At 40.3% G+C, this 23,518-nt stretch overlaps 2 protein-coding genes across 3 annotated transcripts in view; one reads left to right on the top strand and one right to left on the bottom strand.

Moving 5' to 3' along the window:
• SPG11 (SPG11 vesicle trafficking associated, spatacsin) overlaps nt 1-23,518 on the top strand; it is a 68,965-nt gene that overhangs the window by 35,013 nt on the left and 10,434 nt on the right. For both annotated transcript variants that reach the window (XM_075896796.1, XM_075896795.1), the window contains exons 19-33: nt 560-721; nt 2,295-2,361; nt 4,268-4,433; nt 5,951-6,156; nt 6,835-6,943; nt 7,580-7,739; nt 10,324-10,593; nt 10,846-11,046; nt 11,368-11,475; nt 13,843-14,005; nt 16,466-16,680; nt 16,972-17,719; nt 19,126-19,268; nt 20,447-20,645; nt 21,384-21,521. In XM_075896796.1, coding sequence (XP_075752911.1) covers nt 560-721; nt 2,295-2,361; nt 4,268-4,433; nt 5,951-6,156; nt 6,835-6,943; nt 7,580-7,739; nt 10,324-10,593; nt 10,846-11,046; nt 11,368-11,475; nt 13,843-14,005; nt 16,466-16,680; nt 16,972-17,719; nt 19,126-19,268; nt 20,447-20,645; nt 21,384-21,521 — 3,055 coding nt within the window. The remainder of the gene's footprint in view (nt 1-559; nt 722-2,294; nt 2,362-4,267; nt 4,434-5,950; nt 6,157-6,834; nt 6,944-7,579; nt 7,740-10,323; nt 10,594-10,845; nt 11,047-11,367; nt 11,476-13,842; nt 14,006-16,465; nt 16,681-16,971; nt 17,720-19,125; nt 19,269-20,446; nt 20,646-21,383; nt 21,522-23,518) is intronic.
• The window catches only part of EIF3J (eukaryotic translation initiation factor 3 subunit J), a 45,447-nt gene continuing 32,771 nt past the window's right edge, over nt 10,843-23,518 (bottom strand). The window contains exon 8 of the mRNA XM_075896799.1: nt 10,843-13,496. Coding sequence (XP_075752914.1) covers nt 13,437-13,496 — 60 coding nt within the window. The 3' untranslated portion in view covers nt 10,843-13,436. The remainder of the gene's footprint in view (nt 13,497-23,518) is intronic.

Genomic DNA, 23,518 nt, shown 5'->3' with positions numbered 1-23,518 from the left:
GCCTCCCTAGGTCCTTCCATGCTCCACCTAACCTACACTATCACACAATTATCACTAGGGCCTCTTTCTTGTCTCCTGTGTTACTAAACCAAAGTTTTGCTCACTAGATTCCAGGCCTGTTTCTGTTTTCATGTTTCAGACCTTTATTCAGTCCTGCGGACTCCATGTTATTGACCCTCAACTTACTACGACCTGTACACTCATTCAGTGGCTCTAGCATGGCATAAAGCTAGATATTTCACATACACCCCAGCAACATCTAAATGCTGATAATTGAGATGAATTCATCCAATCACTGCTCAGATTTAGTTGGTAATGCAAAGGCTGTGCTCTGATTAAACAGTTAGTGGGTAATGTTTAACTTAGGTGGTGCGCTATTTGCTCTGAATAGGTGGGATTCAGCTTCCACTTTTCAATTGTCAAGTAATGAATCATGGCATAGAAAATATTGTGCGACTTGGTTTATTGTTTTGGGGTGTACCAGCAATGCAGGATCATGTCCATGTACAGTTACTTTTTTATTAGCGAAATGTTCTGTTCTTATTTCTTTTCAATCTAGGTTCTTCATAATGAAGATGCTGAAAAGCCCCTGAAAAAGGTGGATCCACAGTTGTTAAAAATGGCATTGACTCCTTACCCCAAACTCAAAGCGGCTCTCTTTCCGCAGAACACATCTCATGGAATTTTGCCATCTGATATCTCACTCTACCATCTCATGCAGGTATTTATCATGCAGTAAAAAAGAAGCTGCAGAATTTCAGAGAACTTCCATTTTGAGCTACAGACCATTTGAAAGCGAGTGTTCCCATCTCAGTTTATTACAAGTGTGAAGCAGTACACCCCCTCTACGCCAGGTCTTCAGCCAACTCTAGGCTCAGTGGTCCTTTCACTTTTTATCTCTTTCATCACCTTTTTCAGTGGTCAGTAAAGGAACCCAGGCCTTCCCTTCACCCTAGTTTCCAGGCCCAGCTAGCATGGGCTTCCTCTTACTCCTTGGTGGCTCCATGAACTACTGAACCTGTCTCTACGGCAGGCTGTTTTCCTCGGCCTCTTCCTGGGAACACTCCTTCACAAATTATTCACCCCTTCCCAGTCTCTGCAGAGCCCTTTCTGGCTGTTTACTGTGTGATGCCTCCCAGGGTTTTCACCTTGATGGCCCAGCTCCTGTCTGCCGCTCCCAAGACTGTGTGTGTCTTTTTCCTTTGCGTCCCTAGGGTGTGCCCTTTTGTCAAGACCTACTACTAGCGCATGCTCCACTCTCGTGGGTTCCCAGCATCTCTCCTAGCCCTTTCCTGGTGTTCCCTCTTCAGGAGAGGAGCCCAAGACCTACTCTCCCCTGACTTCCTGTCTCCCAGCGCCTCCCACTGCTCTGAGTGCTCCCTGTAGGAACATGTCTTAGTTCCTCTTCAGCTGCATCTAATAACGCATTGGTTCTTTTGCCACTAAATGGACTTATCGAACTCCCAGGTTTCTGTTAATTCTTTCGCTGCCAGCATGGAATATGCACTTACTTCATCAGAACAATTATTATGAAACTTGTATTAAATCTTCTATGTTGTAATTGTAGAGAGAATTTTTAAATGTATGCAAAGGCTCAGACCCAATCATTTATGGAAAAGCCTTCACTACTCTTCAGTGTCTCTCAGGCTGGCTTGATTTCACAACTGAACGTAGAGTAACGTACTGTCACATGCTACTGTGCACATCCTGGTCCGGGACTGACGTTTAGGCTGTAGGCCAAGGTTGGCATGAAATTCAGTGAGGAGATAACCAAGGAATCCCCTGGTGCCATTTTCAGTCATTTCATTTTAATCAATAAGCTGAGCGTAAGCAGGCTGGCTGAGGTTATCCAGGGGTGTCTCAAGGGAAGCTCCTATATCCATATTTAGGCACCTAAAACACAGGGATCCCATACAGACAGTCTTATGAAAGCCCTTTGTTGGTAGATATCCTTGACTCATGTTAGGCAAGTGATGAAATGACCCCTTAATTGCTGGTAATAGTCTACTGGACTACTAGAAAAGTATTAGCTGCACTAGGCCTGCCATTCAGCAAAGCACTCACAGAGATACTTTTCCACTTCAGCATGTGCTTTAAGCTACAGGCAGATCCCATAGGAGTTGGAAATATGAGCGTCCCAGAAAGAGTTGCCTGAGATATTTGTCACTGCGGCATCCACAAGCGCGTCACTATGAACTACTGTAGCTACCTGAAGTATGTTTTGTTCTAGTTGTCTTTGAAATCATGGGGCTTTGAACTGTTTATCTGAATATATTTTGTTTTTAATTTTTCAGTCTTTAGCGCCTTTTGATCCCACTAAATTATTTGGCTGGCAGTCCTCAAATACTCTTGCCATAGCAGGTAATGAATTTTCAAATGTAAAATATTTGTGTTGAGGCTGCAGACTTAGGATGAAGTACTTTTCAGTGGATGTCCTAATCTTAAATTACTTCTAAGATGCGTGTCTGTACAGCTGCCTATTAAGACCCAGGCACTACCTATTAAGCCCTGCACGGGCTCAAGGCTGCAGCTGGGAGAGATGCCTCTATGCAAGCCCCAAAGCTGTCACAGCCTGGGGAGAGGTTCCTCTCCCTCCTGGCACCTTTCCCCGATGGCCCCTGCATAGAGCTGCCCCAGAGCTGTCATGGCATAAGGATAGGTTTTCCTTCCCTAGTCATCACCCAGCATAACCCCTGCCTGCTCTGGCAGGAGGACAGGCGCCCCTTTCCCAGCCATGCTCATTGGCACTGCTGGGGCAGTAGAGAGGCTCATCTCACCTGGCCCCAAGCTGCTGTGGTGAGAGAGGCCTGGAAGGGGAGCCCTCTCTCCCAGGGACAGCCTGCACCCCAAACCCCTCATCCCTGGCTCCACCCCAGAGTCTGTATCTCCAACTGGAACTCTCAGCCTCCTGCACCCTACTGTCTGCTCCTCCCCAATCCACCTCCCACATCCCAACTTCTTGGCCCCACCCCACCCACACACTGCCCATATGCGGAATGACTTTTGTTATGTGCACCAGAATAGGGGTGACATGTCAAAAGTCATTCCTTGCAGGTGGACATACACAACTCGAGGGAACATGGTCACAATTTGCCCTTTCTGGGCATGCCCCTTGTTCAAGCCTTATTCTCTGAAGTGCTACAGCCTTTTTACTTCTTCACTTTGCTCTCGGGACATTTGCCTGTGACTGTCGTAACTGCCTTCCCTAACTCTGGCCTCTTCAGCACTCACCAGTTGACTACACCTCTCACCATGAGTTTAAAAAGCCACTAAGCTTTTATTTGAGCAGAGTGAACATAACATAATCATAGCTTTCAGCAACCTTCCACAGCGGGGCTGGAACCAATTGCCAAGAGCCATTGAACCAAACTGTAAACCCTGGATATAACGGAAAGCACTTCAAGCCAGGGGGAGCTGCAGCACCCCCAGAATCCCTAGTCCCTTTGCATAAAATGATTTCTTATATTTTACTAAATGTTTTGTTTCAAATAGAGGTATTAAATTTAATTTAATCAACAGTCGATTAGTCAATAAGCCCGGGAGCCGCAGCAGGCGTAGCACCCGCCCTGGGAGCTAACCCCACTGTTGCTCTGGCTTTTAAATGTACTAAGAGCTGGCAAACTCTTAATACATTTAAAAGGCTGAAGCACAGCAGGGGGGACCTGGCGCAAGGTGGGACAGCTGATTCCTGGCTCGCGCTGGTTCCCCCTGTTGCACTTTAGCCTTTTAAATGTGTTACGAGCCTGCCAGCAGAGGTGTGGCATCTGGTACCAGCTCCCGCCCGGTCCCCGCTACCTCCCTACCTCCTGCGGAGACAGTGCTAGGAGGAATGGGTAGTTGACTAGTCGCTTACATCCCTAGTTTTAAAATGGTTATTTACAATAGTGTTTCTAGGTCTGGGTACAGCACCTCGTTTCTGCAAGAGAGAATAGAGAATATCTGATTATTAATGGAGCTTTTCCCCAAGACATGTTTTTAGAACAATAATCTTTATACATTTACTGTGAGGTAGATAAGTAATGTACTCTCTCTGATCGCAAGAACCTCCTTGTCCCAGTTTAAGTGACCTGTCCATGGCAACTTAAATAAAAATTAGTTGTTTTGGAACCGGAATTAGAGTTGTACCACAAAGTTTAATAATTTAAAGCAGGGGTAGTATGGTATTTGTTTTCCTCTTCTATAAAAGCTGTTGAGTAGCTGAAAAACATCTTCCAGTTTTTAAATCAAATGTTTATTCAAATAAAAAATTCTGTGTCATTGTTTCCAGACATCTCAAGTGATCTCCCTCATTTCTCGTCCCCTGAATTGGTAAACAAGTATGCCATAATGGAACGACTGGATTTTTCCTACTACTTACACCATGGACGCCCATCATTTGCTTTTGGTACCTTTTTGGTCCAGCAGTTAGTAAAGAGCAAGTCCCCAAAGCAGCTGTGAGTATTTAAAAAGTAATTGTTGCATATAAATTTACAAAGCCATACTAGGAAAAAATTTAAAATGAGAAGCAGGAATGTCCTGCTAGAAATACTCCCAGCTTTCAATTTTGGAATGCTGTTTCCTGTGCATCCCAATAAATGATGATCACTACAAAAAACATTTTATAAACAAAAGAGTAAAGGGACGTGAAAATGAAAAGTCTAGCTCAAGTTGGCTGGATGGTAGAAGCTGAGACTGAACAAAGTTGATTTTTGAAAGTAGCTTTATGTAAGTAAATTAGGATACAGTGTTTGTATGTTTAATAGGTTGTTGGGTATGTGATTGGTACATAGTCTGCTCTTTGAAACAAACGGCATCCAGTTTTTTCATGCATGTGCCACATCTATTTTACCTGAGTGGTGTATTCATATTAATAATGTTTGCAGGATTGGGCCTACACTTGAAAACTAACGTTAGATAAAGCAAAAAATGGCTGTTATTTTATCCTTCTTTTCTCTCCTAATCTTTTCCTTCACTAACTATATTAATTTCCCTATTTAAACTAAAGAAAAAATAAATCAAGTGTGAATTTTATCTTACTTTTAATTTATAGAAGTTAAATATAAATTGCAATCCCAGAAGCTGACACACAAATAAGAAATCAATCTTAAAGTTTATTAACTAAAACAATAGGAGAGGTTGCTTTTTTCATCTTCAGTACAAGTTGAGCCTCTCTGGTCCGGCAACATCCATGGTCTGGCATGATTTTAGTTAGCTGGATATCCACTTATCATGGGTGTGATCACGGTAGGGTATTTGGAGGCCATAGGACCATAAGAAAAATCTCATCCCCATCTGACTACCCATACAACTCTGTATGTAACAAATTAAACTTTTACCACTCAGTATTTGAAATAAAGTGCATTTTATATGTTCAATGAGAGTATTCAGGTACATTTCTGAGTATGGCCTGGTTGCATTGTTACTAATAACATTGCCTGCATATCAGAATTATTTTTCTAAATTATGGAATCATTTTCTTTGGCTTCAGTGTTTTATAAAAGCTTATTGAAACAAATTGCAAATTCTGGCCCAGAGTTGAGGTATGTCCTTTTAATATTTTTCACATGGGGTGCTTTATTTTCTTTCCCAGATTCAGGCATTTTTGGTAGTTATTGTAGGTAGTTAGTCTTTCTAGCACAATTAAACGTATTCCAAATTCAAAAGCAAGGAGTCCTGTGGCATCTTATAGACTAACAGAAGTGTTAGTCTATAAGGTGCCATCTGACAAAGTGGGTCTTTGCCCACGAGAGCTTATGCTCCAACACTTCTGCTAGTCTATAAGGTGCCACAGGACTCCTCGCCGCTTTTGCAGATTCAGACTAACACGGCTACCCCTCTGATACTTGATTCCAAATTCAGTTGACTATATTTTCCAGCAATTGTAGGTGTAAGCTTACGTTTTGAATTGCTGTGTTCGGAAATTTCGGTCGTCATTTCTGTTGTACTGACTTGAACGTTTCCTTTGCTTTAGGATTCAGCAAGCAGGGAATGAAGCCTACGCTCTAGCTCTTTCTTTCTTCAATGTATCATCAGTAGGAGCAGCATGCATTTGTTTTCTGGAGTTACTTGGTCTTGACAGCCTCAAGCTTCGGGTTGATATTAAAGTTGCAAATTTAATATGGAACTTCAAGTCTAGAAATGAAGAGTCTCAACACAATTTAATAAGAGAATCCTTGGGTAGAGTATATTTTTGTATATTTTATCATTATTGAGGAGTATGAGTAATATCCAAGGAATGGTGGAAGAGCCCCCTTCCTTTAAGGAGTTAGGTCAGAGAGGAAAAATTCCTATCCATAGTTAATCCAGACTTAACCTACTGATAAAATAGCAAAGGGACTATGTGTCAAATGATAGCTGGAACTAGAATAGTTTACAAGACCCATTGACACTGAGGTGTTGCATATTTGCTGCCCAGAAGCATACCATAGAGTAAGCTTCCAAAAATGGTAGTCAGTGTTTCTTTGATTAAAAGAAACAAGCCAAATTTCTCCTTTCTTGCTGCAATTAATTCTGTAAGCTACATAGACATTAGATATTTGAACTTGACCATGGGAGTTTTTCTAGGAAGAATTTATATTAAGAAAATTAGATTTTTAACCAGGGTTCCATGTGATATAGTTTTTTCCTTCATTTGGGAAACCTAACTAGTGTTTTGGGCTGTTTAGCTTTTATGCGATAAAGCTTTTAAGAGTATGTTTATTTAATACAAGACAAGTTTTTCAAAATGCCTGAGTTAGGAGCCTTTTAAAAAGCGATGTAGGCATTCAGGACAATTTACCTAAGCATGTTTGAAAAATGTCCTTACTCTAATGTGAAAATAGATCCTCAGTAATATTATTTTAATTTTTTAAATAGTTGAAAAGCTAACAAAATTGGTGGATGGTGAAAAAACAGCAGCAGCAGAAGTGCTTATCTCCTTGGAAGAAGCTTTTTGGAATAAAATTGAACATCAAGAAATAAAAAAGTGAGTGAACTACACTTTTAATGCTTTTTGTACTGGCCACCTGATAGAAAGCACTGAATTGTACCCCTGTGTGATCCATGTGTCATAGAGATAGCTACTCTGCATGGCAAGTGCAGTAAACATAACGTACGAGCAACAAGTGTTTCCACATATTGGAGGTAAGAAATAAGTCCTCTTTATATATCTAATACAATAACCTAATTAGGAAGGGAAGCTAATGTATAATGCTGACGGTGCTATCTTTACTGTGCTAGTGGGACTTCCTGTTTTAGGCGCAAAGAGTAAATTAGAATTTCTCACAAAGGCAAAACTTTTATGAAAATTGGGAATTTGGATGGGCAAAGAATGTAGGGGTAGGCTCCCAAGATGCAATCTGATACAGTCCCTTCTGAAGTTGCAGGAAGGACACATGATTCATTACAATTGGAAGACCTGCCTGCATCTAATAAACCATCTTGTTAGTCTTTAAAGTGCTACATTGTCCTGCATTTTGCTTCAACTACCCCAGACTAACACGGCTACATTTCTATCACTGCCTGCATCTGTTGTTGTTAAATACCTGAAGATGAAAGGACAATTACTACTTAAGTGGACAGGGTTTTTTTTTTTTAGTAAAATTCTTTCATTTCTATACAGAACATCTGGTGACGCTAGAAAACAGTGGTCTTTGGTGATGCAGTTCTGTAAGCTCCATGATATCAAACCAAGCACATCTTACCTAATGGAATGTGCTAGATCCAATGATTGGCTACAGTTTATCGTCCAGACTCAGATGTACAGCTACCAACTAGATGAGGTGAGTTACTGTGATTAATTTAAAAATGACAGACGTTTAAAACAACAAGCATTGTCAATGGTATAGTCTTTTTTTTAATTTAAGCATAAGTCTCTATAGAAACAACATCAGATTTAAATCTAGTCTGTTTGATGATGTGTTAGAAATTATTTCAGGCTCTTAAACTGCCCGTGAATGTCCCTGTCATTTCTTTTTGTTTTACAATAATATTTTCTTGATTTTTATATAATATTTTTCTCTGTCCTGCCTGTTGCTGTATGAAAACCTGACACAAAAAATAGCAGCAGGTCCTATAGCAGACACAGTAAAGACTAAACTCAAAATGCTGTCAAATGCACATGAACAAATTGGTAAAATAGAAGTTTCTGCTAGCCTTTTAATTATATTAATATGAGAAGTTAATTTCTATGAGTAGTAGGTACAGTAGAACCTCAGAGTTACGAACATCAGAGTTCTGAACTGACCAGTCACACACACCTCACTGTTGAGCCAGAAGTACACTAGCAGGCAGCAACAGAGACAAAACAAAACAAAAAAAGCAATTGCAGAACAGTACTCTATTAAATGTAAACTACTTGAAGGGGAACGGTTTTTAAAAAGTTGACATAGTAAGGAAACTTTCTGTGCTTGTTTCATTTGAATTAAGATGGTTAAAAGCAGCATTTTTCTTCTGGATAGGGTTGCCAGATGGTTGAAACAAAAATACCAAACACCCTCCTCACCTCTCCCCCACCCTCCAAAAAAAAAAAAAAACACGGGGGGGAAAAGGGGAGGGGGACCAAAGTTGTTGAGCAAAAGAAAAAGGACTCCAAGGACTTAAGCCAAAAAAAAAAAAAAAAAACAGCATTAAAACAGCATGTCCCCTTTAAGTGCAGGGATAGGAACAGAGAAGCGGTTGAGCACTAAGACCTAGGGGAAGCTTCCCCTAGGTCTTTTGGCTGGCAGCCATTTTGTGCCAACAGCCTTGGGGAACCAGGTAAGCATGGGGGCTGGCACTGGGGGTGCTGGGGGAGAGGGAGGCCGGGCACTGAGTGTTTGTAGGGTTGCCAGGTGCCCAGCATTTTCACCTCCTGGCCAGGGAAAAATTCAGAGAATATCGGACATCTCAGGTGTCTGGTATTCTCTGAATTTTTTTACTGGACAGGAGGCGAAAATACCGGACTGTTTGGGTGAATACCGGACACCTGGCAACCCTACTTCTGGATAATAAAGTTTCAAATCAGTATTAAGTCAGTGGTTGGTTGTACACTTTTGTAAGCACAACATATTGTTTTGTTCAGAGTTTTGAACATTTCAGAGTTTACACAACCTTCATTCTCAAAATTCATAACTCTGAGATTTTACTGTATAACATTTTCAAACAGAAGTGATTTTTTAAAATGTCCTTTGAGGTGCTCTAGATAAATATCTGGTAAAATGGCACTTAATTCTGTTTATTTTACTTATGGATATGGTATACTCATCCTGGGTTTTTCAGTTTAGTTCATTTTTTAAAATTAAATGTATGCTACGAGTTCTGTACTGGAGATATGTTAATGTTTGGAATGGTCTCATTTGTATTAATAAAATAAGTATTTTGTTTCACATATAGAATGATTAGTTGATGATGTCGTTAGGGTGCAAGTATTTATGCAGTAATAATATTATGTGTTTGGGAGAGTTTCATAAGTCTTCCACTTCCATTTGTAAAAATATATTCTGATTTAAGTAAAGTCTTGTACAAATAGGTGAGCAGTGATTAAAATGGACCTGCTAAAAAGCTTCTCTGGAAGACAAGAGACTCCCTTCTAAGAAATAGCTGTAAACCACAAATACACTTCAAATATGGAATAGTTTAAGATAAATACATATGCTTAATGTAATATTTGTTGTACAATTAGCATAGTAATGGGTGAGGTTAAATTGATATAGCCTGAACGTCTGAAATATTCATAAATACACTTGCAATTATTACTCTATGTAGAAGACACGTACTTAGTGTAGAATTTTATAATCTTCTGACACTATGTACATTCTGCAGCATTGCTTTGGCAGCCTCATGTGTAATAAGAACCATTGTATGTAACTCCCATTGAAATTAGTGTGGTTTGAACACACACATCTGGCACAATTAGCCTCTGAAGTATCTTTTCACAAGTGTGAGTATGTTGTGTCCTATGGAAACAGTCCTAGGTTGGAATTTTTATAGAAGCCTAAGAGAGCTAAGCTCTCAAACCCTGTTACCAGTGGGGAGCTTAATTTAAGCTTCTTTGAAAATCCTACCCTGAATGTTTTCAAAATAGAAGCAGTCACCTGCAAATAAACCCAGGTAGCAACTTACTGAAAAATTCCTTTCCATGATATACCATCTATGCCAAGGATGCCATTGGGGCTGAAAATGAGTGCGTGTTTTATGTAAAGGAAGGAATTTCAATATCTCTAGAACACTTTTATCTGTAGATCAGAAATATTCCTTATAAAATCTGTTTGCAAAAATGTCTTCTGTGTTTACTGTTTCTTCATGTACGCAGTAGTTCTGCTCCCCACACCCACACCAGCTATCTGAAAGTTTTCTATATAGAGATGCCTTTATTATCTTTTCTAGGTTGTTTCCATTGTTCAAGATTTCACTCCCATTTTGCAAGATCATTTGATGCTGGCCTTTGAGAATTCACAGCGTTCTTGTCCAGGTGCAGAGAGTTATCACAACAATACCAGGCCTTTCAAGACTGGGCACAGGCAGAGCAAACATACAAGTGACCTCTTTCAAATTCTGTTGTGTTGTCAAGAAAGTCCTAACCCTGGAAGCTACCTTTTAGCTGAAGGAGTGAGGCACCATGCTCCCTTCTTGAGTGTGTTAGCAGCGTGTTTTCAGGTAAGAGTTGTTCAACAGTGTTTCTCTTTTAGAGGTATGATGCAATACAAGGAAACATCTACCCATCTGGAGACAGTACAGACGGTTATTTAACATCTTTATGTCAGAGTGCAAATATATATAATTTGATTAGTCTGACACATGGCACATATCACGTGGTATTTGATAGCTCTCTAACTAGATTACTAAGTAATAAGAGAGTGTCTGATTTTTTACTTTTGTTTGTGTGTGCAATTTTTGTTCATTTGACAGGATGCTGACATTATTCACTGTCTCTGTGTTTGGATAATTACCTCTGTGGATAATGGTACTGCTGCAGAAGCAACAAGCCATATTGAAGGCTCAGTAGAAAATCATGAATGGGATCTTCATGACCTTTCCACCATCTGGAAGATGTTTTTAAGAAGGCAGAAAAGTAAAACTCTCATGAATGGTTTCCAACTTTTTCTCAAGGTAATTAATGACTTACCTTGGTATTTTTAGCCCATTTTTTTGGTTGTATTTAGATCTCCTGTATGAGAGATTTTCTTATTTGCACAGAGGAGGTGTCTTTCAAGTTATCACAAGATAAATGTTGTTTAGCCCAATGTGCAATTTAGCCCTCTGAGAAAATACTAGTCTTGGAAGATAAACAAACTTGCAAATACTTTGTCACAAATTTGTAAATAACAAACCAAAACTATTACTATTCTTGCATTAATTGATACAAACTTTCCATTTATTAGACAAATGTATCTTTAGTGAAGTTTTGAAAACATTTTGTTTATTTTAAAGGATTCCCCTTTATTACATATGCTGGAGATGTATGAACTGTGCATGAATGACAAAAAATACAGTGAAGCCAAAACAAAACTCTACAACTTCCAGACAAGTCTTGCAAATGTAAGCAGATGTTTTGTAAATGTCTTTGCCTTGATGCCGTCATATTACAGCTTGATGTTTATTGATGCCATAGGTTAAAACAAAGAAAAGGAGTCTGCTTCACACAGTTCAGGAGATGAGTTTGGAGTAATCAGTGTCAGGCAACTCCTCCATCATTTCCATTTTGTGAACAGCCTAAAATTTGGTCTAAAAAGTAACCCGTTGCTTGACTAAGCCGCATGCACTTTTAAGTCAGTACATTTTAGTTATTTATGATACCCTAATTTACAAGAAGCACTATCTTACTCCTGGAGCTATCCCATTGACTTCCATTGGATTATACAATGGTTCGTAGGGTGCTCTGGACTGAGTCTCACTTTGTTTCCCATTTGGGTGTTGTCTCCCTGATACCTCAGGCCTGTTAATCACCCACGCAGCCTGGTCTGAGTTATGCCAGGCCTTATTTTGCCTTGCAAGTTGGTACTAAGTGTGCTCATAGTAACATCAGGTCTGCTGTCCCCAAGAGAACAGTGCACACGCCTGCTTGATTTGGTTCAGGATCGGTTCCTTGTACAATACCACAGCACTGAGAGAGATTTTTAGTGAAAATAATCATTAAGTTTATTATCAAAGATCAAGGTTTTGGAGATAATGAGTTAAGATAATGGAAACAGAAGGGCTTCATATAAAACAAAATCAGAACATAATTTCTGGAAGCGTAACAGAAAAGGCTGACCTTTAATCTTCAATACGTTTTATCTCAATCAACATTTTCTTGATTTCAGGGGAGCCACCTGCCACAGAGGCAGCAGCATGGTGGTGGAGAAGATGGGGGAGCTAAGGTGCATGGGGAGCCAGCTTTTAAGATGGCTTTTAATGTGTGCCGGCCCCTGTGGAGCCACTCACCTCCTCACCCTCCGGCACTGCTGCCTCTGTGGGAGGCAGCAAGGGGGGCCAGGTAGCTCTGTGGGAGCCAGCACACGCAGGGAGCCAGCTTAAAAGTCAGCTCCCCACAGAGACCGGCTCCCACCACCCCGCACCTTGCTGCCTCTGATTCAGAGGCGGGGGGTGGGGGGAGAGGAAGGGTTTTCATGTAGTTATGTAGCCCAGGCTTATTGCTTAATCGTGTAACCCACTATACGCTAACATCCCTACTGCATATAGAATTTAGGAACATGCTTTTTTTACATGCATATGTGACTCTTTACATAGTATTTCTTTTCACAGTGATATTAAAGACCAACTTGACTGTGGCTTTTATTGAAGACCCTCACTTGAAACTCTTTGAACTAGAATGTACACATTGGACTGTTCTTGTAAACCCCCCTCACCCTCATGCCAGTGGTCATCAAAGGTTTCCTAGACTCTCAGATTCCTTATGGTGTAAGGCCCTATTCGGTGGTACCTAAGTCTCTGGGCCATAGTCAATAATATTAATTCTGATAGTAAAGTGAAAAAATAAAGTGATGGTGCCGATAGATGGTGACTTTCAGAGAAAATCGTCTTGGGCTAAACAGTTACTCTTGAATATACTGATGGCTTTCTGCAAACAAGGGAATTTTTTCAGAAGCGGCTGAGACAGCTGACACCAAGGTGATCTTGCAAAGACCATGTTGACTTATTCTTTGAAAACAATTAGGCCAAGACACCTAAACAACCCCATTAAGGCCTGACTTGGTAATTGGTGTCCATGGGACTGAAGCACATCTGTAATGTTGAACCTATGCTCATGTGCTTTGCTAGATCAACAAATAACTGGAGACAGAATTTTGCCCCAAAATTGCTGAGACTCAAATTCATAGATTGAATATTTGGAGTCATCTCTCTACTTGTTTTCTTTACATTTTCAGAGCTAGACATACAAACAGTTGCTCCTGCTCTCCCCTCTATATCTTTGTTCTTCCAGTTTCCTTGGTTTCCTGGCAACTAGCATTTCATGTCCTTGTTGTTGGTTGTTTTCCTTCTTGTGACTTGAGTCAAGACTAGATCCGTTTCCTTTTCCTCCTCAGAGCATCATGCTGTAACATGTTGCATGGGTGTGTCTGTAAAGCAGATGGAATGCATAAGGGCTCCTCTGTAAATTAAGTTTTTAATTACGTTTTTTCCCCCTACCTATCCATGATCTTTTCAAAGTTTTAACTATACATACAGATTTTCAAGGGAAATTACCAGAAATCTTGTCTATAAGCCAAGAAAGTGAACTGCTTCCTGATTAAAATCAAGATATTGATGATGGAGCAACCCATCTTTTAGGAGCCGTATATTGTATTTTAGATTTGGTATTATCTGGTTTTCAGTGTGACCTCAATTAACTACAAACAAACTTGTATTTATATTCACAACAGAATATGCTTGTAAGAAACTTACACATCCTTTTTGTTCTCACAGCTTAAAACTGCAGATAAACAAACATCTTCAGTAATATCAGTACCATGGCTGGAGTCGCAGGCATTGTTTCTTCTTGAACTGATGATGCAGCAGTGTAGAACACAGCATGAATTAGGAAAACTCTTAGAGCTCTTTGCAGATATAGATAAACTTTTACCAAATGGTAAGGACAGTTTTTTCTATTAGATGGTCTTAATGCTTTAACTTCTTTAAATGTATTACAATGATTAAAAAAACTAACCCTGTGAGATGTGTACTTTAAAAATTACTAGGGCTGTCAAGCAACTTTAAAAAATTAATCACAATCATGCTGTTAATAATAGAAAACCATTTATTTGAGATTTTTGGGTCTTTTCTACATTTTCATAAATTTTTATTTCAATTATAACATGAATACAAAGTGTGCAGTGCTCACTTTATATTTATTTTTATTACAAATATTTGCATTATAAAATAAATATTTTTCAGTTCACCTAATACAAGTACTGTAGTGCAATCTCTTTATCATGAAAGTTGAACTTACAAATGTAGAAATATGTATTAAAAACAACTGCAATAAAAGTGAATCAATATAAAACTTTAGGATCTAGAAAGTCCACTTGGTCTTCTCGTACAGCCAATAATTCAGACAAACAAGTTTGTTTATATTTGCAGGAAATAACACTGTTTGCTTGTTGTTTACAATGTCATTTGAAAGTGAGAACAGGCATTCATATGGAACCATTTTAGCTCTCATCACAAGATATTTTGTGTGCCAGATGTGGTAAAGAGTCTTATGTCCCTTCATGCTTCAATCACCATTCCAGAGGATGTGCGTCCTGCAGAAGACAAATTCTGCTGGGTAACTATCCAAAGCAGTGCAGACTGACACATGTTCATTTTCATCACCTCAGTCAGATGCCACTAGCAGAAGGTTAATTTTTTTTTAGTGGTTTGGGTTCTCTAGTTTCGGCATCATAGTGTTGTACTTTTAAGACTTCTGAAAGCATGATACATTCTTTGTCCCTCTCAGATTTTGGGAGGCACATCAGATTCTGTAGAAGTTAACTATAGAAATGTCAGCTTGGTGCCTTCTTTACATTTTGTCAAATCTGCAGTGTGAAAGTGTTCTTAAAATGAACGTCATGCGCTGGTAGGGTTGCCAGGTGTCTGGTTTTCTACCGGACAGTCTGGTATTTGCACTGTCTGTCCGGTCGAAAAATTCAGAAAATACCGGACATGTGTAATGTCCGGTATTTTCTGAATTTCCGTCTGGGCGCTGGACGGAAGTCTGGCGGGGGAGTGACTGGGAGGCAAGGCCGCGATTGGCGCTGGGAGCCCTGTGGTCGTGTGCAAAAGCCGGGGGCTGGGACTCCCAGCCACTCCCCCCGCCCAGCTTCTGCACACGACTAGAGGCTCCCAGTGCCAATCACGGCCCGCCTCTCAGCTAGGAGCCTCTGGCTGCGTGCACAAGCCGAGCGGGGGGGAGTGGCTGGGAGCCGCCCAGCTTGTACTAGCAACTCGAGGGAGTGCCTGCTGGGGGCATGGGCCCCTTGGACTCTGGCTGCGGTCAGTGGCTGCACCCCCGCGGCCCCCAACCCCCCCCCAGCTCTGCTTCCTGGCCCCCCACCTTCCTCCCAGCCTCCCCCCCCCCCCCCCGGTTCCTCCTGGCTAGCTCTGCTTCCCCCCCCCCCCCCCCCCGGCCAGCTCTGCTTCCTGCCCTGCCTCCCTCCTGGCCGGTCCCTTCCCCCCTGCCCATGATCAAGTGTATTTGTTTTTTTGGCGGGGTCTACCTGTTAACCCTATGCGCTGGGTCATTATCTGAGACTGCTATAATATGAAATATGTGGTAGAATGTGGGTAAAGCATCAGGAAAGATGCACTCCTTTCCAAAGGAGCTCAGTCATAAATGTAATTAATGCATTGGTTTTTTTAATAAGCACTGTCAGCACAGAAGCATGTCTTCTGAAATGGAGGCTGAAGCATAAAAAGGCATATGCATGTTTAGCATCTCTAGCATGTAGATATCTTGCAATGTCAACTACAGAAGTGCCATTTGAATATCTGTTCTCACTTTCACATGATGTAAATGAGAAGCAGGCAGCATTATTTCTTGTAAGTGTAATCAAAACGTGGCTGAGCAAGAAGTAGGACTGAGTGGACTTGTAGGCCCTAAAGTTTTATATTGTGTTGTTTTTTAATGTAGTTATGTAAAAAAAAAATCTATATTTTTAAGTTGCAATTCCAGGATAAAGAGATTGCACTACAATATTTATAGCTTGGATTATGTTACTATTTATTTTTATGGAAAGAGGAGAATGTGGTAAACTCTTTATTGTAAATCTGCAGGTAGCATTGTACTATAATGTGAAGGAATTTCTGAAACCAAAATTGTTTTTTTATAGATAACTTTGGGAGACAATATAACCTGTTTTTGGGACCAGTGTATAACTAGAGAGAAATGTATGGGAAATGAAAAGAAAACTGAAAATACCTTGTGATCATATGAAAACTTTAGTATGTTAAATATATAATACATACACTTTATTTCTCACAAGTTTGCACGTTCTTGAACATATATATCAGTGACTTCTTAAGTTACAGAATAGTTGCCTTTATATTTGTACTGTCTCTCTTGAAACAGGCCCAGATGTGAAGAAACTGTGTGCCCTCAGTCAGATTTTGAAGGATTCATCTATATCAATTAATCGCTCCATCCTGACCAGTAGTGACTCAGAAAATTTTCAGAATGAATGCAGATCAATTCTAGAGCAGCTGCAAGAGCGAGGATTATTTTCACTGGCGAGGAAAGTTGCAGAATTAGCTGAGCTGCCTGTGGCCGGTGTTGTTATCCAAGAGGTACAGTACATAGTATAGTTACTTAATGTTGTTTTCTTCTAAGTATAATATTGACACAGTCAGGTTTCTTTTGTGGTTGTTAAACTCCCATACCTCTGATGACGTCGAAAGTGTTCCTTTTCACCAACATGTGGATGCCTTCCAGAAGGACCTAGAACTGGCACATGCAAATTGTCTTACATTGAAATATTATTCAGTTTATCTGCTAGTCATCTGACCTTTCAGAATATGGTGCTGAAGACAATGTTGATGTTTTGTTACTTGCTGGTAAGACTTTTATGAATTTTGCAGGTACTTCAAGATTTGCATCTTTTAAAGCACATTGGACAGTGGCATCAAGAACAAACTAGAATTGACTTCTGGAAAAAATGTCATGATAGTTTCATGAGAAATTGCATCTCCAACAAAGCAGCATCTGACTTTTTCTTAGCTCAGGCAAACATCCTGTCTGAATCTTCAGCTGATGAGAAGGCAGATAACATTATGGAGAAACACCTGCTGCTGTCCTTGGCTGGCCATTGGCTAGAGCAGAGTGACCCTGCAACAATGGACAAATTAGAAGAAATAGAGAAAAGGATCTGGCGTTGTTGCATAGCACAACAGACCTTAAATAGGGAGGGTGGCTTGGTCAAGTCAGGATTTTCTCAGCAGGTTTCAGTGAGTGGTAAACTTTCCTTTGATAAATTAGCAAAGGAGTTTTCCTTTTCAAAGCTAACTGCTCTGAATACATCAAAATACTTACAGCTAGATGGTCTGGCAGTCCAAGATGTGTCTGAGAACACACTGGATAAAGCTGAGGAAGAATCACTTAGCTTTCTGATTGGACGTCTTCTGGATGAAGGAAGCATACATGAAGCCAGCCGTGTTTGCCGGTATTTTCACTTCTATAGCAGAGATGTTTCGTTAGTATTGCACTGCAGAGCGCTGGCTTCTGGGGAAACTGATCTAAACAACTTACACCCGGACATTCAAGCTGTTCTTCTAGTGGGAGATACAGCGGATGAGAGAGACACACCTCAGCCCCGAAGATTACAAAGTAGTAAGTAATCCTAGCACTCAGCTGCAGACATGTGACAAGCATTGCTGTTGTGGAATTTCTACAGATTCCTCCTTTGCGTAACAAAATTAATTTCCTCAGAAATCTCTGGAGAATTTCTAACAACATCCCACTCTGAACTGACATACTTCAGGCAAAATTCTTCTATAAACAATCTCATGTCATCCCTTAAATACCCATTCTTAATAGATTTGCAGTTCTCTTCAGCCAAACCATTCTGCTGTCCTGTAGTCATCTATATTCCAGCTTTTAAAATACAAATTTTAGATTAGCTTGAATGTAGTTTCTTGACTGTAGGGATTATTATTTTATTAGTAAATTTCTGTGTACAATATTTGCATATTGTAAGAAGAGATTGCTTTCTATTAATAGTGTGAAAATGGATAATATGTTATACATAGACATATTATCTGTATATGGGTGGGTGTGTACAAATTTAGTAAAATATATAATTGTCAGGTAGAACTAGAACGTTTCTTAAGAACATAAGAGCAGCCAGACTAGGTCAGACCAAAGGCCCTTCTAGCCCAGTATCCTGTTTGCTATTAGTGGCCAATGCCAGATGCCCCAGAGGGAGTGAACAGAACAAGGAATCATCAAGTGATCCCTCCCCTGTCACCCATTTCCAGCCTCTGACAAACAGAGGCAAGGGACATCATTCCTACCCATCCTGGCTAATAGCCATTGATGGACCTAACCTCCATGAAACTATCTAGTTCGTTTTTGAACCCTGTTAAAGTCCTGGCCCTCACAGCATCCTCTGGCAAGGAGTTCCACAGATTGGCTGTGTGCTGTGTGAAGGAAAAACTTCCCTTTTTTTTTTTTTTTTTAAACCTGCTACCTATTAATTTCATTTGGTGACTCCCAATTCTTGTGTTATGGGAACAAGTAAATAACTTTTCATTATTCACTTTCTCCACGCGAGTTACGATTTTATAGACCTCTATCATATCCCCCCCTTAGTCTCCTCTTTTCTAAAATGAAAAGTCCCAGTCTTTTTAATCTCTCCTCATTAGTTAAATTCAATGGACTAATCTATTTTGAGGCTGCAGAAAAATATCTGGATGTTGTCTGGGTTGCTTTATGCACTTGTATAGTCAGATGGTTTTAAAAATTTTGCAGTTGATATTGTATTTGATAATACTGTTTTGTATTGTGATTTTTTATTTTAATGATGCTCATCTCCTAAAACCTCGTTAGGGTACCTCCCCCTTTCTTCACAGATACCATGAGTTCAGTTTTTTAAAGATTGAAAAACTATAACACATAATATTTTCATTCATGCCTGGAGTTTTATTCTTTTCTAGGCGTGAGCCTTTGTTTTTTCAAGCCCTCCCAGCGTGTTTTTCCTTTGAGATGTACCTTTTCAGTATTTACTTTGCTTTCAGCCTCAAGCTTAGAAAATTGGTCACTTGTCCTGGCTCCATCTCCAGATGATCTGATTATTACCAGTCTGAGGACACTGATAGATGAGTGTGTTCATGGGAGAAACTACTGCAGACAAGTGCTCTGTTTGTATGAGCTTTCTAAGGTGTGTATCTGGCAAAGTTTACAGAACTATAGCGTTATTTGCCTCACGCCAACCTACAGTTGTGGAGCTATTGTGAGGCCACACCGTAATTTACTAGGTTCTCATTCCTAAACACTCGTGAGAGCTGAAACAAAACCTAAGGGGGATATTATTAAATAGTAACATGGTCCACTAGTCAGTCAAGGCCTAGATGTGATCAGGTATCAAAATGGACAAAACCCTTCCGATCTGTCATCTGACTTCATTATGCCGAATTCCTACCTGTTTTTATTTGGCCTGTTTTATAATGTGCTAGAAATAAATTGTTCGTCATTTGGGTAACTTAGGTCTAAATTATGTGTTGCCTTCAGAAGGCTGCATGTCACTTTAAAACCTGAGTGGATGGCAGCAGCAGCAGAGAGAGTCTGCAAACACTCTGTTCTGTGGTAGCTTTACACCTGGGATGTTTGCTAATGGGGCCATAAAGACTGCGGAGCTACTGGGCTAACACCATGTCTGGCAGAAGTAGTGAACTACATCTGCTGCTGCTCCTCTTCTGTGATCTCCTTGTGTGGCTGTAGCCCAGCTGCACGGGTAAGGGGTTCTGTTCCAGACACTTTTCTCACAGAGCAAAAACACTAAACATGTTCTTTGTCCCTTCCCCAGGATTTGGCCTGTAGTTTTGGAACATAGCACTTGCTCTGCTGGATCAAACCAGCCATGTATCTCATCTAGTATCCTGAACACATCAGTGTCTCCTTGTTTCTAAGGAGCTTTCGACTTCTGCATGTAGTATTCTTTTAAAGCTAGAGTTTGTATAGAGGCTTTGGGATTATTTGGAAGTGGGGAAGGTAAATCTGATCAGCAAATTCTGTGGAACGATCTATAATGAAACAAGGAGATTCTAACTTTTCATGATCTGTTTTGATACAGTCCCCAGTTAAGATACAGGACAGCTGTTCAGCACACATTTAACTTGAATAAAACAGTAGCCATGCACTAACATGCTTTCTAAAACCCATAGCAACATACAAATTAATGCGGTATTGATTGGTACAAAGATGGGTCAGACCTAGGTCTGCTTTTTCACACACAATTTTGAATAATTTTGCCTTGAGTTTTCAATCTAATAGAGCTTTGTTGGTGAATACCTGCTCTGCCAACTGCATTTTTCTCTAAGTATTTTGTATGTATCTTAGGAATTGAATTGCTCCTACAGTGAAATATCAGCCCGGGATCCTGAAAAGGTGCTTCAGGCGATCCTTTCATCCCAGCAACCTGACAGATGCAAGAAAGCACAGGCGTTCATCATGACTCAGGGTCTCCAGTCTGAAACTGTGGCCGAACTTGTGGCTGAAGAAATTATGAAGGAGTTACTGGTGTCATCTGCAAGAAAAGGTGATGATGATCTGTTGTTTTACTTCTGCATGCATCTGAAGTCCTTTTTTTAAAACTTGTCGCTTCTAAATTGTGTGTCAGTCTGAAAAACACTTTGCTGATTGTGTATATGTGGTAACTGTGGTATTCAGTGTTCATGCAATACTTTGAAACTTTAAAGCTCTGTTCATTGAAGTGTTCATAGCTGTTACCTTGTATCCAGTGCTTTGTTGTTTTAATTAAGGCTCTTACAAACAAGACTTTTAAGAGCAAAAAATGTGCTAACTGGGGTTTCTTTAAAATAACAAGTCATGACCTTTGTAACACCAGCCATCTAACTTGTGAGCGAGATTCCTTTAATTTCTTACAAAGGCAAGAATTGGAGAGTGGCCTCATATTTTAAATATGCTTTTTATAGCAAAATAAAAGCTATTTTGCTCAAAATAATGTGAATCGGTTTGAATTGTTTTCTGTACATGGGTAGGCTTTTTTCTGCAGTAACAAAGTCAGTGTTTTTTATAAGAAACAATATGGCAATACAGTTGGTTTGCATTGGATTGATCTGGCAAAGAAAAGATGTGACTTTTAGCCATATACGTTTGGATTAAAAGGACCCTCTTGTAATATCTAGTTCCAGTCCTTGCATCATGCAGGATGAGGGTACACCATGTTCTCTATAAACATAGCTAACCTTTCCTCCAAGAACAATTAGTGTTTATGACATTACCGTAAGTCTGTCTGTCTCTCGCGTATCCACAGGGCAAAAGCAGATTGTGAACCCAGCAGATGAGACTCAAGCATTCCTAGAGTTGGCTAAATTGTGCCAGGATCATACATTGGTTGGGATGAAGTTATTGGATAAAATTTCATCTGTACCCCGTGGGGAATTATCTTGCAGTAAGTAATAGCAAATAATGCTGTATGCAATTAGCACTATAATATCATTGATCATTTGGGGCTCTGTATCATATTAAGAGTTTGGAACACTGGGGGGGGGGGGGGCATATTCATTACAGATTTTTTTTCTTCTAAAATCCCCCCAAATTATTAAAGATTTCAAAATGCGGGCATCTGAAATAGATCAAAGCATAGGCACATAAGTATATATCAATTCATTCTCTCTAAGACTCAAGAGGAGCTCTTGTACTGATAGCTTAGAAATCTCACATCAGTATGTTATTTAAAGTTTTGTGGGTGTATTTAGAAAGATCTTCTGGCCAAATTCTTAGGAAAGTGATTTAACAGCTTGGTACTTTACATATTTCTTTGTTAAATGTTTATAGTTTGTCTTTGGCCAAAACTTCATTCACATTCTATCACTGTCCATTCATAGAAATGATGTAATTACTCTTGGAAAATATAGCCAAGATGCTTTTGGCAGCCAACCAGCAGTGGCTAAGTAAGGTCCTTAGTAAATATTGAAAATACCGATCTGACAAGAAGGACAAGGGCAGGATTTTAGTGAGTTCTCTGTCCCAGAGTTTATCAGACTTAACACACCAGGTGCAACTGGAAGGTCTGCATTCATATCCTCTCTATGTTGGGATAATCTACACCCTGAAGAGAGCTTTATCCAGAAACAAATTCTTAGCTAAAATTAAGGTTGGAAGAGTGTCACAATGGAATCCCGTTAATATTTCCACCCTCCGCAAAAAAAACCAACCATTTTTTTCAGGTTTGAGACTGAACAATTAAAAGATCCAGACACTTTTCCACTGCATTATAATCTTTCACCAGTTGCTTTTATCCCACTGGACTTGCACTGTCACCCAAACTTAACTTTGGCCCCTTATTTTATTCTGGGAAAATGCTGTTTTCACACACACATACTTCTCGTTAAGCTTGGAGTACAGCCTTTTGAGAGGCGAAGTCCCAGGGAGCGTTCAGTTAGGCCAGAGTTCTGTAGCTTTTTCCTGTGTGATGTCTGGGTGTTGGAGTCGAACTATGTTTTTTATGAATGGAATGAGACTGGGGCTATGTCTACATTGGCATGATCTTGCGCAAATACTCTTTAACGCAAGAGTTCTTGCGTTAAAGTATTTGCACAAGAGAGCGTCTACGCTGGCATATGCTTTTGCGCAAGAGCATCCGTGCCAGTGTGGATGCTCTCTTGCGCAAGAAAGCTCTGATGGCCATTTTAACCATCGGGCTTTCTTGCGCAAGAAATTCATGTTACCTGTCTACACTGGCCTCTTGCGCAAGAACAGTTGCGCAAAGAGGGCTTATTCTTGAGCGGGAGCATCATAGTTCTTGCGCAAGAAGCCCTGATTTCACACATTAGAACGTCAGTGTTCTTGCACAAGAACTCCCCGCCAGTGTAGACAGGCAGCATGTTTTTGTGCAGAAGCAGCCGCTTTGGCACAAGATGGCGCCAATATAGACACAGCCTGAGTGATTAGTTCGATGTTCTGGAATGTGTTGTTTATGTGGTGGAAAGGTTTGTGCAAATTACAATGCCCCTGGCATGTGAAAGTATTTGTCCTTTGTATTGTGTAGTAGCTAACGTTTCGGAATGAGTAACAACGCAGTGTACGTGTGTGTTTGCATTGGAGCTGCTGTGGGGCAGGTGCCCATTGTTCTGGGGTGCTGGGATAGTATGTTAAAACTGAGTCTGTATGGAAAAAGGGATTTGATAATGTGCTAGTAAATTTAGTGTGTTAACTTTTTGAACACACTTTGGCATCCCTGGGGGCTCTACGTTTGGGTCACCAGAGTAATTACAGAGTAATGATTGTGGATAAGCAAAACAGCTTCCCATTTACTGTGTCGCCTGTGCCTCTGGGCACCTTGTTACCTCTCCTCTTCCCTGGGGAGAGCATCTTCTTCCCCGTCACCATTTCATAACCCCGCTGTACTGAGTCCGTGGTTAATCCTTTCCCTGCTGGCTGGTTTAG

The sequence above is a fragment of the Pelodiscus sinensis genome, chromosome 14 (genome assembly GCF_049634645.1).
Source record: "Pelodiscus sinensis isolate JC-2024 chromosome 14, ASM4963464v1, whole genome shotgun sequence".
Lineage (NCBI taxonomy): Eukaryota > Metazoa > Chordata > Testudines > Trionychidae > Pelodiscus > Pelodiscus sinensis.
This window is presented reverse-complemented; position numbering and strand designations above follow the sequence as displayed.